The 16,085-nt window shown below is 44.5% G+C and overlaps 1 protein-coding gene across 4 annotated transcripts in view; it reads right to left on the bottom strand.

Annotated features, from left to right (window-relative positions):
* The window catches only part of IGF2BP2 (insulin like growth factor 2 mRNA binding protein 2), a 170,597-nt gene that overhangs the window by 30,739 nt on the left and 123,773 nt on the right, over positions 1-16,085 (bottom strand). For all 4 annotated transcript variants that reach the window (XM_004577725.4, XM_058662188.1, XM_004577724.3 and 1 more), the window contains exons 5-7: positions 8,236-8,299; positions 5,146-5,418; positions 3,173-3,307 (exon numbers count right to left, since the gene is read on the bottom strand). In XM_004577725.4, the coding sequence (XP_004577782.1) occupies positions 3,173-3,307; positions 5,146-5,418; positions 8,236-8,299 (472 nt within the window). The remainder of the gene's footprint in view (positions 1-3,172; positions 3,308-5,145; positions 5,419-8,235; positions 8,300-16,085) is intronic.

Here is a 16,085-nt window from a genome sequence, read left to right on the forward strand (position 1 = left end):
AGGCGCCTGGCTCCTGGCTTCGGATTGGCTCAGCTCCAGCTGTTGCGGCCGCTTGGGGAATGAATCATGGGACAGAAGATCTTCCTCTCTGTCTTTCCTCCTCTCTGTATATCTGCCTTTCCAATAAAAATAAAAAAAAATTTTTAAAAAGAAGGGATTAATGGAGACCCCGAGGAGTGAGTTACTGCGCAATGCAAACAGGATATAAGAACAAGAGCAGCTCCTGCGTGCTCCTGAAGCTTCTGTGCTCATAGCCCACAATCTCTCCCTCTTGAATGCCCTCTCATTACTGCAGGATCCACCATGGGGTGATGCGGTCAGGGAACTCTCTTGGAGGTAAATGCAGGGGGCTGCTGATCCTAGACACTCCACCTCCAAACCTGTTCTCTTTATAAAGAGATCCAGGGGGTTAGCAACAGAAAACTGGCTAAGCCAGGATCCCTGTTGTCGTGTTTTTTTTTTTTTTTAACCTCCTACTCAGTCCCCTCTGGGTTCTGTCATCTACAGAGAGCCTTCTCTGAAACACGTCAATCCCCACCTATCCCTCTGAAACTTGGATTTGAGCTTCCTTTACAAGGACCATTAGACACAGCATTTCCCCAAAGCTGCACTTCTCACAATCACAATTTATTACTCAGGGGGGTTATCATTTGTTTAACCAGTGGGCCACAAGTTCCTTCCAAGCAGGACCTGGGTCTAGCTCAGGAGTTTCGGCATCTTCAGCATTGCATTTAGAAAAGTTATGTCAAAGATATTCTACCTTAACTCTGCATGAAAACTTTGAAAATTCTATCTATGCATCAGTATTCTTGACTACTTAGAATTTTGCAATTTGCTTGTGTTAGATCACGGGAGAGGAGGGGGCCATTTATAAAGTTCTCAATAATCTGTATGAGATGGGGCGCTTTCAAACCAAATTGACAGCATTAGAGGGAGCTTCAAAAGTCCATGCAGAGAAAATAATTCACAACAGAAAGGTCAGGGTTCCTAAGGAAATCTGAGAACAGATCTGCAGAGCTCTCTTTGTAAAGATTACTTTCAGGCCTGGTGAGATGGCTGTATGGCTAAATTCTTGTCTTGCATATGCTGGGATTACATATGGGCACCAATTCAGGTCCCAGCTGTTCCACTTCCTATCCAACTTCCTGTTAATGTGCCTGGGAAAGCAGTAGATGACCCAGTGTTTGGGCCTCTGCACTCACATGGGAGACACGGAAGATCTTCTCTGTATCTCCTTCTCTCTGTAAATCTGTCTTTCCTTTCCAACAGAAATAAATCTATTTTTAAAGACTACCTTTACTTTCTTGGTTTTGAAATATTCATGATGCTAAGTTGCTAAATTAATGTTATATTTAATATATCCTTCACTGCTCCTCATAAAATTGCCATAGCTGTGTATAAACACGTTTTCCCAAGCTGACAGTAGTCTTTTTATTTATTAACTATATTCTCTGCTGCACTACCATCCATTAGTGCAGACAGAACTGTATTAGCCATTAAGATTGGCATAACACTTACCACACTATGGAATCTCAAGTTTTCCAAAAAAGAAAGGCAAGGAAATTACAGGACAATACAAAAAAAGCAAGAAGTGTAACATAGAAGCCAAAAGTCAGCTTGAATTGTCATCCAGTTCTAAGGCATGATAGAAAAAAATTTTTTCTAGAACAGCACTGGATGGATTTGGTGACAACAGGGATTGCAGACTTGCCTTGTCCAATATGGCAGTCATTAGCCATACACATGCCTATTGACACTTGAACTAATTAAAAGAAAATACTCATTTCCTTCGTTGCACTAATCACAATTTAATTACTCCAGAGCAACATGTGGTAGTAGCTATTTTATTGAACAGGGCAGACAGAACATTTCCATTTTTGCAGAAAGTAGACTGGACAGCATGAGTCTATGTGTCTATAATTATTACCAATGGGTCACAGAAGGTTAGGACCACCAGAAGAATCACACAACAGCAAAACAGCCACGGGTGAACGCCAAAGATCTATTTTCCACTGTACTCTTGGGAACAAACTTTTTTCAAAAAATTATTAATTTAAAAAATTTATTTGAAAGGCAGAGTTACACACACAATCTTTCATCTGCTGATTCACTTCCCAAATAGTTACAATAGCCCAAGCTTGGCTGGTCCCCAAATCCAGGAGCTGGGAGCTTCTTCCAGGTCTCCAATATATGGGTGCAGGGGCCTGAGAACTTGAGCTGTCTTGCTGAGTTCCCAGGCCACCAGCAGGGAGCTGGATCAGGAGTAGAACAGGAGGTGGAGGGAAGGCTTGAATCACCACCTACATGGGATGCCTGTACCTCATGCAGAGGCTTAGTGTGCTTGCCACAACTCCAGCCCCAAGGGAACAAACTTCTTCAATATAATCCCTCTCATACAGTTTTATTAAGATTTTAAATTTATTTCTCATCTACTTTACAGGCAGAGAGAGAGAGAGAGACATAGATATAGAGAAAGATAGAGGGAAAGATGTTCCATTCACTGGTTCACTACCCAAACACCCACAACAGCCAGAGATGGGCCAAGGCTAAAGCCAGGAGCTCATAACACACTATCCAGGTATTCCATATGGGTAGCATGGGTCCAAATAACTGAACCATCCTTTACTTCCTCTCAAGCTTCATTAGCAGGAAGCTGGAGCAGATATGCGATGTGTATCCCAGAGTTAAAGTGTTTTTCTTTTTTTAAAGGCTGGAGTATGTGTTTAATCCTAACCCCTGTTTTTTTCCTTTTTTAAAAAAAGATTTACTTATTTATATTTAATGGAAAGGCAGATTTACAGAGAGAAACAGAGAAAGATAATCTGTCCTCTGTTTTATTTCCCAAGTGGCCACAATGGCCAGAGCTGAGCCGACCCAAAGCCAGGAGCCAGGAGCTTCTTCCAGGTCTCCCACACAGGTGCAGGGTCCCAAGGCTTTGGGTCGTCCTCCATTGCTTTTCCAGGCAACAAGCAGGGAGCTGGATGGGAAGTGGGGTAGCTGGGACAAGAACCAGTGCCCATATGGGATCCCAGCAATTGCAAGGCAAGGATTTAGCCACTAGGTCATATGCTGTGCCCCTTGACTTAAAGTTTTAAAAATACACTTTTGGCTGAATGAAGGGCATTCATTCTTACTGTCTGTTTAGTCATCTGGACCCTGTATGCAAACTTACAGTTTGGTCTCATCAGCCTCTTTCTGCATGATTTCCAGAATCATGCGGCATGCTTCAGAGGTCCCCTCTGGGCTGGCATGGATGGTGACAGGCTTCTCTGCGGCCCCAGAGTTCTCCTTCCTATGGATGTCTACCCTGTAGAAAGAGAATCAAGACCTATAAGGACAAGGCCATCCGGGCTAGGACCCTACTCCCAAAGCAGAGGCACACCCACCAGCACGACACAGACAAGAAAGCGTCACGAGCACGTTTGCAACCAAGGCCATTCTCCAAGGAGGAGGCAAGCAGAGCAGGGGGCCTTGTGCCAGACTCTAGTCCTGAAAGGCTCAGCTAGAAGGGAATGGTTCTAACTGTGGCAAAAAGGCAGCAAGCCCACTTGGTAATGAAGTTGCTGTGGTAAGTGAAGTATTTTACGCGCCTTTTCCAGGGACTGTAGGAGCGAAGGATAAAGTGAATATAATGCTGCACGTTGGCACGGTGCCGGACTCTGAACTGATTGCAGCCTTTAAAAGCCGTATGTTAATCCAAATCAAAACACCCAAATCAAGCAAGCTTTCTATATTTGAGTGTGGAGAGAAAACAGAGGCCTGCCCTCTAAGTTTTTGGTCTCCTTTCCACTGGCATCCTGCCTTCTTCCAGGCTCTTAAAACTAATGGCTCAAAAGCCTGATGACTTTATCAGACTTCTCAGGGTAGTTGTGGTCTTACTTGTTTTTGTGAACTTTCAAAATCACATAATTGATGACATCCCTTTCTACTTTGGCTGTCAGAAAGCCCAGTGCCGAATCTTTGTCCTATTTCTAATAAAAATGGATGCACACAACACTCAGAGCTAACCTCACTGGTATTTAAACTTGTTGAAAAATGCATTTAAGCCACCTGGAACAATTTTTAGAACAAAAAGATATAAATAAAAATCACTTTCACAGTGTAGCAATCTTAGAAAGAAAGCCGATTTTTAAAATAGAAGGAACACCAAACAGCAACTTCTTCCCTTCTTTTCTATTTCATTAATTTACTCCTAAGATTATATACTCTGAAACTTAGTCATAGTAGTGTCAATTACTGGGGGGAGAGGGGAAGAATACTCAGAAACTTTGAAGAAAATAAGACTTTTTCTTGTTCTGATTATAAGACATTCACTCAAAAATACAGTTGTACATGTAAATTATCAATACATGTCAGCAATTTGGTACTGTGTGATTTAAGTATTCTCTTATTTCATCCAATCAGCCTGGCTGTACTAATCTTAATAATCTTGGCAAAACACAGCTAGTTCTTTTTTATAGAAGAAGCAATCCATGTCTTAGATTGCTGCTGCCCCCATCATTCAGCCTTTAAGTTGTAAAATTTGAATATGAACAACTGTTTTTAAGTTCTGTGCTTTCTTCATGACACTGCACTGTGGTGTTATGAAGATACAAAAACCAGCCACTCCATAAGTCACCTTATCTGCTAACTCCTGCCTCTGGTTCTGTCCCCCTGAACAAACTGTACACATGAGACCGTGTGCTTTATTTCTTGTTCATGTAGCAGCCACTCCTTGGCTACCATCTTGTGGCTTTTGGAGACTACACAGTGGCCTCAAACAATGGCTACTCCTGGACTCTGACTCAGAGGCGGCAGAAGGAGAGGTAGAAGTGGATTCTAGGACCCCACAGAGCCCCACAATTGTGCTGTTTTAGAAGTAGACACATTCATGAGCATTGGTTAGTTGATGGGAACAGTCCTTGGCTGTGAGGTCATCAGTGCCAACCTGCAGCCTCTCAGGGTAATCTGTTAGTCCTTTAGCATGAAAGCTCACCGAAGCCTTTGGCTCATGTTAGTCTGTTAGTAATCCTGTTTAATGAAGCCGTCGTCCCATCTAGCACAGCCCCCAGTGCTGCCGTGAGCAAGTGACCAAGGGTGGCTGAGACCCACCAGCACTCAGGGGACCCCTCAGAAGGAAGCAAAGGAAGCCCCGGAGGCACGTACCGGGACTGGGTCTGCTTAGTGATGTTCTTTATGGTCAAGCCCTCCTTTCCGATGATGGCACCAACAAACTGGGTGGGGACCAGGATCCGCAGCGGGAAATCAATCTGTCTGGCCTGAGAAGAGCCCCCAGGGGCGTGGCCTTGCTCCCGGGAAGAGTGGTCCCCACGCTGGGCTCGCTGAGGGGGCGAAGGGGAGCTCACCTCTTCATCCGGGATGTAGGAAATCTTGAAGGAGTAGTTCTCAAACTGATGCCCGCTTAGCTTCTCAATGGCTCTGAAATGCAGCAGAGAGCAACATTAAGACAGACCTCTCTGAAGCCTGGCTCATCCCCTCTCCTTAATCAGGTGGCTATGTGGGGAGGTGCCAGGCATCGCAGAAACAGCACTGAGCAAGACACCATCCAGATGCCCCCAGATCACACGGTGGACAATGAGACAAGTAACCACACTGCGCTACTCAAGATCAGCCAGATCTGATACACTTATGCACTCTGACTCTGCTCTTGTCCATCATTCAAGGCTGACTTCTCACAAAACAAACAAAAAACCTCTTGGCAAATGCTGATATGCAATTAAGACCCTTGTCTGCTAACTCTAAATATAACACTGACTTATTAGTGATTATTCAGAAACACATAAGCACAGATGCCAAAGTTCTAACCCATATGTCTTCCCTAAATAGAAATTTTACAAAAGTGGATCAGTATTGCATGTACTATTTTCTAATGGTTAGAAATATATATATATTCTATATATATATGTATATATATATATAATTAATTACATTGCATTTTGTGACACAGTTTCATAGGCTCTGGGATTTCCCCCAACCCCTCCTGGTGCCCTCCCCCATGGTGGATTTTTCCACCTTGTTGCAGTATTACAGTTCAAATTCAGTCAAGATTCTTTCTTGGCAAACATATACCAAGCATAGAGTCCAGCATCTTATTGTCCAGATAAATTTAATGGTTTCTTGGGGAGACCATCTCCGGTCTGAAGGTAGAGCTGGCAGAATATCATCCCGATCAATTAAAAGCCCCAACATAACATCAACGACAATTTACAACATTATGCAATTAATTGACATGGTATTGAGTGACCAATATGTTAAAAAAAATGCAAGTTCTTAACCACATCCTGTGACTACTTCATTGACATTTCAATTTTAGTTTATATACAGAACCAGCTGCTATACGCCTTCAAATGGCTCTAGGGTACTATTCAGCTGTCTCGTGTCTATTTTCATTTTAGTATTTAGCAGTTTATATTGTTGAAGCATGATTTTGCTGAACCTGGCAGATTTTAGGATAGTCTAAACTGGCTTATAACTCTAACAAGGCATATGTTGAGGTGCAGAACAGTTTTAGGAGGGGTGTGCAGAGAAAACTTCAATACCCTAGTGAGGAGTAACTAATCTTTGTGTTTTACCTAGTAAACTTTACGGGAATCCACGCTGACCGTTTCCTGTATTAGAACCATATATATTTTTTAATATTTAATTTTATTGGAAAGGCAGATACACAGAGAGGAAGAGAGAGAGAGAGGAAGATCTTTCATCTGATGGTTCACTTCCCAAGTGGCTTCAATGACTGGAGCTGAGCTGATCTGAAGTCAGCAGCCAGGAGCCTTCTCCAGGTCTCCCACGTGGGTGTAGGGTCCCAAGGCTTTGGGACATTCTTGACTGCTTTCCCAGGCCACAAGCAGGGAGCTGGATGGGAAGTGGAGCTGCTGGGATTAGAACCGGCGCCCATATGGGATTGCAGTGTGTGCAAGGCAAGTACTTAAGCCACTAGGCTATCATGCTGAGCCCAGAACCATATTTTAAACATGTTTCCATGTCATTAAATTTTTTCTTTACAATTATTTATTTATTGTTATTTAAAAGGCAGAGAGACACACAGAGAGAATGTAAAAGGGACAGAAAGAAGGAGATCTTCCACCAGCTGGTTCTATCACCAACTGCCCACATGGCTGGGGCTGGAGTCAGGAGCACATTTTAAAAACTACACATGAAGTTGACAGATTCTTCAAATGCTTTTCGCAGAATTATCCCAATCTCACTAGGCTTCTCTTTAGGGTTTTGGAATTTATTACAAATAGCACCTTCTGAAGTCAGAAAAGGTAACACTATAATGTCACATACAGGTGTTCACTCAGGTAAGTGGAGCTGGATAAGGGCTGTAAACGACACTTCTTGGCATATCCCCTGCTTACAGATGTGAACAAACGTTTACAGAAAATTCAGAAAATTGGTTATTTTTGCAGGGCAAAGTAACTTAAAAAAAAAAAAACACTGGCATGAGACAAGTAATGTCTTCATGCTTGCTGAAAAGTTGAAAAGGAAATGACAGCAGTCCTGGAATATACAGCCACAGTTGCATCATATCCATACAGCACATGGTCACATAACAGTAATTGTAAAGTCATCATAATTGTGATGAATTGACAGGTACTACAAAGATCTACAAATAGATATTTCTTTTTGCTGCTTTTTAAAAAAATTCAATCCCAGGTCCATTAATAGCTAAGCTCAAAATTAATCACCACTGAAGCAATGCAGAAACAACATGGAATCAATGGGAACTGGGATGAAAACTGAGGGTATGGAAAATGAAGCCACACTCAGACTTATAGATTAACTGCTCCCAAACAAGTCTCCCTGCTGCTGCTGTCGCTCAGACAGAGTGCCTCCTAATACTGCATGGAGGAAAACCGGCCGTTTCAGATCCATTCAGTGCAGAAAGAAACAGCCTTGAACGTCTTCATCAGGGAGCCTGGGAGGAACTCCAGCTGAAGGGACCCCACCCAGATAGCTGGCAGAGCAAGACTGCGAGATGTGATGCCACAGACCTGACCAGGTCAAGACACACTCCTTCCTCCTGGGTCTGGATGCTAATGCTAAAACTCGACATCTTCCAAGACAGAGCGCCCATGCGATCAGTAAATATTCTGCCACAAATATGGAGAGACACGGGTAGCACAGACAGGCCTCCACAGCCTGCATATTTTCAGAAAAGTCTGGTAACCCAGGGCTCAACAGAATTCAAAGAGAAAACTGAAGCCAAAAGGAAACAAGCTCCAATTCACTTACGTCTTTGCTTCTTCTCTTGTTGCATATGTGACATTGACAACAGCGGTTTCTGTGTCTGTGTTGACTAGGGAAGAGGTAAAAATGACATTGTCACAGAAAAAAAAAATTGACCTCTTACTGAAGCAAACTAATTTCAGAGAAAAATGCATGAAACAACCCCATTATTCCAAACATGGAACTACATGCATTCATGGTAATTTGTTCATTATATATAGCTCAGAGCTATATTTCATAAACACACTTGCATGAGTATACAACAGGTACACTTTGTTTTTCATTTAAAAATATTTATTTTTATTGAAAAGTCAGATTCACAGAGAGAAGGAAGGAGAGAGACAGAAAAATCTCCTATCCTCTGGTTCAATCCCCAAGCGGTTGCAACAGCCAGAGCTGAGCCAGCCTGAAGTCAGGAGTCAGGGTCTTCTTCTGGGTCTCCCACACAGGTGCAGGGTCCCAAAGGCTTTGGGCCGTCCCCTACTGCTTTCCTAGGCCACAAGCAGGGAGTTGAATGGGAAGCAGGGCTGCCAGGATATGCACTGGTGCCCAAATGGGATCTTGGCTAATGCAGGGTGAGGACTTTAGCCACTAGGCTACTGCACTGGGCCATTTTTCATTCTCAATGTCTACATAGAATTACAAGGAGTAAACAGACCATGATTCGTCTAACCAATCCTCAGTTGTTGGTAAGTATGCTGTTCCCAGTATTTGCTCTTCAAAGTAGGGTTGCTAAACATCACCTTTGTTGCCAAATCCTCTGATTCTTCTGAACTACTTCTTTAACTAGTTCTTCTGAACTACTACTACTTTTTAACCAGGTAAAAAACATGATGATTTAAAATGTATATTCTTAGGCTGTTCCCTGAGGAGTCTGGAACAATTTATGGTACCACTTTTTTAAATTTAAATTTTAATTTTATGATACAATTCTGTAGAGTTGGGGGTTCCCCTCCAAAATTTCTACCCCCTGATTTTCCCCATATTGTTACAACAGTACAGTCCTTCATAAGGAGTTATATTTCCAGCAGTCTGTTATTTAAGTGTGTCCTGACACTGCTGGTACAGACAATGTCAGACAGTCCATCATCCCATTGTCTAGATATGTCTACCAGCTTTACTGGGAATCCATCTTTGATTTGGAAGTAAGGATGCATGTTGCATTGTCTTCACATCTGGATATGGCAGTCTCTATTACTCCATAACTATATATTCCAATTTGCATGACGGTTTCCTTATATTAGAGAGAACACATGGTATTTTTCTTTTGGGGACTGACTTATTTCACTGAGCATAATGGTCTCTAGTTGGGACCATCTTAGTTGCAAATGGTATAATCTCATTCTTTTTAACAGCTAAGTAATATTCCAGAGATGTACCACAGTTTCTTTAACCACTTCTCTTTGAATAGGCACCTGGATTGTTTCCATGTCTTTGCTATTGGAGATTGTGCTACTGTAAATACAGGGTTATAGATCCCCTTCTCATATGCAGTTTTCATTTCCTTTGGGAATATTCCTAGGAGCAGGATAGCTGTGTCTATACCACTTTCAATGATTAAACTTTCAATTGTCATGATTTTAATTTTTTAAAAGATTTATTTTTATTGGAAAAGTAGACCAGATTTCTAGAGAGAAGAAGAGACAAAGAAAAAGATCTTCTGTCTGCTGGTTCACTCCCCAAATAGCCAGAATGGCTGTAATTGAGCTGATCTGAAATCAGGAGCCAGGAGCTTCTTCTGGGTCTCCCATGTGGTGGCAGAGTCCCAAGGCTTTGGGCCACCCTCTGTTACTTTCCCAGGCCATAAGCAGGGAACTGGATGCGAAGTGGAGCAGCTGCAACACAAACTGGCACCCATATGGGATTCAGCAGCTCACAGGTGGAGGATTAGTCAACTGGGCTATTGTGCCAGCCCTAAGACTTGGGCATCTTAATTGGGAGGTTAAATGTTCTAACAAATAAAAATCCCTATCTGTAATGCATAAAATGTTTTGATGCGTACTTATAGTGAAATGGCTAAATAAAGCTATTTAACATCGACATTACCCTATGTACTTTTTTTTTTTTTGGTGGCAAGAACACTTAAACCACTCTCTGAGCAATGCTTCAGTATGCATTGCTATTAACTAGTCTTCATGAAATACAATAGAGCCTCTGAATTCCTTCTTCCATGCTAGCTAGAAATTGTGTATCTTTTGATCAACATCCCATTAACTCTGCAACTTCCAGCAGCTGATAACCACCATTACAAAAATGTTTTTAATTTTAATTTTGCACATCAATAAGGCTGACCTGTTACAAGGCCAGTGCTGTGCCATGAAGGCTAAACTGCCACCTGCAGCACTGGGACCCATCAAGTCCTGACTGCCCCACTTCTGATCCAGCTCCCTGCTAATGGGCCTGGGAACGCAGCGCAAGTCCTTGGGCCCCTGCACCCATGTGGACACTGGAGGAAGCTTCTGGCTCCTGGCTTTGGACTGGCCAGCTCTAGACATTGTAACCATTTGGGGAATGACACAGTGGATAAAAAATCTCACTCTATATCCCCCTCCCTCCCTCTCTTCTTCTTCTTAACTCTGCCTTTCAAATAAAAATAAATCTTTTATTTTAATAGGTTGAATCATGACTATTTTTTTGCCTCCTTCTGCATGAACTCCTTGTCTGAGTTAAATCTGGTAACTGAACTTAAATTAAAGAAAACTGATCATTCCACATCATGCAGCTAAAAGGAGAAAGTTCATAAATACCAACACTGGTTAGCAAGGGATTATCGGTATGAGTTGGTTGATTTTGGTTCATAATGGCTTGACTCTTCTTCCATAGTCAGACATTAAAAAATTGAAAAGGCCAGATAAATCTTTCTAAATTTAAACCATCAAACTTACACCAAGAACATTAGGGTTTTTAAAGATTCATTTTATTTTTTAATTGGAAAAGCAGATTTTACAGAGAGAAGGAAAACCCAGAGAAAGATCCCCTGTCCACCACTGGTTCACTCTTCAAGTGCCTGCAATAACTGGAGCTAAGCCAATCTGAAGCCAGGAGTCTCCTACAGGTCTCCCACGTGGGTACAGGGCCCAGGCCTCGGGCCATTCCCACTGCTTTCTCAGACCATAAGCAGGGAGCTGCATGGGAATAGAGCAGTTGGGATATGAACCGGTGCCCACATGGGATCCCAGTGCTTGCAAGTTGAGAATTTTGGGGCCATTGTCCTGGGTCCCAAGAATATTTGTTTCTCAAAATGTAGGACTAAATAAGAAATGTCCCTTAAAATAGTTATGGATAATTTGAAAAAATAACAAAACTGCTTTTAAAAGTGATAGAAAAATTCTTTCATACAATAATTTTTACTCCTGGATCCATGCTGAGTTTTAGGAAATCTATGGCATCTTCCCTTCAAATGATGCAAACTTGCGGAAATAACCAATTTATCTGGTTTTTATCATTTCCCTAAGATTCTAAAAGTGAGAATGTGACCCCTCCATTTTTAGCGATCATAAAAAAGTCTAAAAGATGTTCAGGGAAAAAAATTGTTTGCCCAGTAACTTAAAGGTACTTTCAGTTTCTACAGGCATGTGGGCTAATCTCAAGAGGAACTGCTGGAGTTGGTGCTGTGGTGCAGCTAAGCCACCGTATGCCACTGGCATCACATTTGAGCATCAGTTTAAGTTCTAGTTACTCCACTTCTGACTCAGCTCCCTGCTACTGTGCCTGGGAAGGCAGCAGAAGACGGCCCAATTGCCTGTGCACCTACCACCACCATGGTGTCAGCCATGGATAGAATTCCAGGCTCTGGCTTTGACCTGGCTCAACCCTGGCCACCAGGACATTTGGGAAGTGAAATAGCAGATGGAGATTCTCTGTCTCTGTAATTCTGTCATGGCAAATAAATAAATCTTTAAAAATCAAAAAGGAGGAACGGCCACTGGCATTGCCATGCTGCAGACACTGAGCGTACCCTGGGCCTTTGTATGAAGTGTTCATGTTATTCTTTCCCACATGAGGGAAACAGGAACTAAGACGCTGAATCCTTGGAAACCATGTCATCTTTTCGCTCTTTTTTGTCACCTTTGTGCATGCAAAACAAAGTTTTGCAAAGTGGATTATCTATGATTTTCCTAACAACCCTTTAAGATGATGGATGACTCCATGGTCTACAAGTACTTCAGACAGGTTCTCTTTGGGTGTCACCACTATTTAGAGAGCTGAGATGGGCAGGATGATTCTGACCATTCTGTATATGTGGAGATGAGCCTGTGAGGGCAGGTGGCTTTTCAAAGGACTTACAGTCAGAAGTGACAGCTTGTGTTCTGCTTTCTCCGCCAAGGCAAAAAAATTAATTTTTATCACACATCACTACCTCTCCTTTCATAAGCCTGTAATCTACTTTTCTAGTCATCTTTTATTTTTTTTTTAATTTTTAACATTGTTTACTTAGTTGAGAGGGATGTATGGCCATGTGGGCCTCCAATTAGGGTGGGGAGGGTTGAGGTATGGAAGGCGAGTGGGACAAACTTTTTTCCTTCCTCCTGTGTCCACAGGGGAGGAGGCGGATAGGGCTGCTCCTTGCTGTCAAACTACATCAGCACCCATGGATGGCGGACGGTCATCAGATGATGCCTTGGAGACCCTGGTGTGAGAAAGAATGTTCCCAGGGTGTTATTCCAGTGGTTTTGATAGTTCTGAGACACTGTCAGTCTCATCACACTAGGTTTGAGAAAATCTTTCCAAGTTCTACTGGCTAACCAGGTCCACTTTAGTGCATCCACAGACCCAGACATGTAAGGCTTTGCCTGAACAGCTGCCCAACCTGTTCTACTTTCCATCCTGTGATGAGGCACTAACTGTCCTCCACTAGTTTAGATGAGCTGGATGTCATGTCCCCCATGTGCATCTGGGCAGGTTGTTCACTGCACAGGCATTCAGCTACTAAGGACTAGGCCCAGGTCTGATACATAAACTCCAAGGTCAGACCACACCTCTTGTGATTTTCCCTGTGGTCAGGGTTTGAGTCCAGCAGTCCAGTCTGGGAGTCCCCCAAGAAATTTTGCTTGTGGAAACCACAGACTTGACTCTTGTGTGTACCAGTTAGTGTAGGGTCAGGTTTGATCTGTCATCTGCACCAGCCGCCACACTTACCAGTAGATGTAGCTGCCCGGTCAATTTTGCCGCCAGCCCAGCCAACCCACTACAAGCCTAGTCCTCAGGTATGCCAACTGGTGTTATAGCCTAGTTTTGGTGACCTGCAATGACTCCTACCAGGCCTGCCCGCACCCCCAGTTTCTGTGTGTGTCAGCATGTGCTACGCCCAGTCAAGCCCATCCCAAATCCCATCTGGCTCTCTTGCTCAGCCCAACCTTTCTCCACACTGGGCTTTGCACCAATGATGTTGGGTGCTGCCACCTGGTCCAGCCTAGCCCACCCCCAGCTCTGACTCTTCTGCTTACCAGTGGGAGCTGCAGCCTAGCAGGGGAGTGCCCGCAGTTCCCTTACTAGCCCCAATGCAGGTCAAGATTTTGCACTTGCTAGGAGGCATTGCAGTTCAGACTTACATGACTTGTACCCAGTCCCAGCACTTGCCATTTGGTGCTATGGCTTCTGCATTCATTCCAGTTTTTGTGAGTGACAGTGGGTATGGCAGCCTAGCACATACCCAGTCCTGGATCCCACACTCAACAACAGAAGCAATGGGCAAGCAGTGAGTTCCCAAAGTTGTCCTGTGAAAAACTTGACCCGCTCACAGCCTTGATTTTTGCACATGCCTGTTTGGCACAGCACACCCTCATTCTCAGCATTTACAGCAAGTGCTGCAGTCTGGCTCAGCCCGGGCTATCCCCAGTCCCAGCTATCTCAGCCAGGTGCAGCAGTCTGGTCCACCTTCAGCCCTGGCCCTCATGTGAACTGGTAGATGTTGCTGCCCAAACCTGCCCTGGTTCTTGTTTGTGCCAGCATGTGTTGCAGACTAGCCCAGCCTGGCCTGCACTAGACTTGGCTCACATGTATGTCGACAGGACCATAGTTCTGCCTGGCATGTGCTGCCCTGAGCCCTGGCTCACCAGTGGGAGTTGCAACACGGCAAGGAAATTCCCCAAGGTCTCCCACCTTACTGCTCCCAGCCCCAGATCTTGTGTGTGCCAGTAGGGGCTGCAGCCAAGCCTGACATGCTGCTAGCCCCTAATCCTGGCACTAATCAGTGGGTTCTCTGGCCTAGTCTGACTGGCCGACACCCATACCTGGCTCTCACGTGATCTGGCATGTGCTGCAGCCTAGCCCAGCCTGTCCTGCACTTATTCTGGCTCTCCCAACCACCAGCAGGTGCTAGGGCCTTGTCCAGTCTGACCTGCCCCCAGACTCAACCAACATGCATCTTGATGGGTGCTGCAGCCTTACCCAGCATGGTCCACTCCCAGCTTTCATGCTCACCAGTGGGAGCTGCATCCTAGTAGGGGAGTCTCCTAAGTCCCTCTACCAGAACTGCTTGCAGTCCCAGATCTTGTGTGTACTGGTGGGTGCTTCGGCCCAGCATGGCATGGTCCACTCCAGTCTCAGCTCTTGTTTCACAAATTGCAGCCTAGTTCTGCATGGCATAGCCTACACCCTGTCCTGGCTCTTGTGCAGCCAGGCCTACCACCGCATCTGGCCCACACACATATTGACAAGTGCTGCGGCCTTGCCTGGCTTGGCTTACCCCTAAACCTTGACTCCCATGCTCCCCAGTGGGCACCTCAATCTGGCAGAGAAATTCCCTAAGTTCTCCTACCAGGTTTGCCTCCAGCTCAGATCTTACACGTGTTGCAGCCCTGCTTGGCATGGTTTGCCCTCATTCCTGACTTTTGCATGTGTCAATGGGTACTGCAGCCTGGCAGTCTGGACTCCTCCTAGTCCAAGTTCCCGCAAGTGTCAGGTAAGTTTTGTAGTCCAGCCTGGCTCAGGCTATCACTACCCCCAGCTGTCATGCAAACCAGTGGGTGCTGCAGTCTCACAGAGGCAAGCCCACAAATCCCCTACAAAATCTGTCCCCAGGTCTGGTTCTTGTGTTTTGGTGTGTGCTGAGGTCCAGCCTGATGTGACCTACCCTCTCCCTGCCCCTACACCTACAGGTACTGTAGCCTAACCCAGCCAGGATTGCCCTCCAGCCCCAGCAGGCAGTGAACGATATTACTCAGCCCAGCTGAGTTGATGTCTTGGCATGACCCAGACATATCCTCTGGTTCCCCCTACTAAACCACCCTATTTCAGCATCCTAGCCTAAGCAACAGGAAAGTGGTCGGTTCTGTGGGAGCCCCTACAAGTCACGCCTCACTTGTTAATCATGCCTTCAGTGGCCTCCACTCTAACACGTTCCCAGACCCTGCCTTTCCTGGGCAATCTGCAGTCCCTCATACTGTGCAGCGATGTGGAATGCCTGGGGACTAGGACAGTGTGTCCTGGTCCAGCTTACCCTACCTTCCCCACCTATCTTAAACACATACACACAGAACAGGAAACTCTGTTGGCACACTGGTACAGTTAACACAGATTTGGCATTAACCAGGCCTAAAACACTTGCCAGCTCGTGGCTACTTTTCTCCCAGCAATGTAACACTTGCCAAGGTACAAGACAACCCAAGCAGTTCTCTAAAGCTGTGGTCTGGCAGACTTAAAACACATGCCCAAGACCCCTGCTTCAAATTTAAACAATTTTCTTTTACAAAATCTTAGCATTTAATGTGTGACCCTGGGCATGAGCAGTGCTGTCCCTAGGATGCTGGTTCTACCTGAGGGTACATGAAAACCACTGCGGGGTGTGGTGCTTATTTCCAACAGATTTCTGAGCTCTTCCTGCAAGGATCCTGCATTTCCACAAACTCTTGAAG

The sequence above is a fragment of the Ochotona princeps genome, chromosome 3, assembly GCF_030435755.1.
Source record: "Ochotona princeps isolate mOchPri1 chromosome 3, mOchPri1.hap1, whole genome shotgun sequence".
Lineage (NCBI taxonomy): Eukaryota > Metazoa > Chordata > Mammalia > Lagomorpha > Ochotonidae > Ochotona > Ochotona princeps.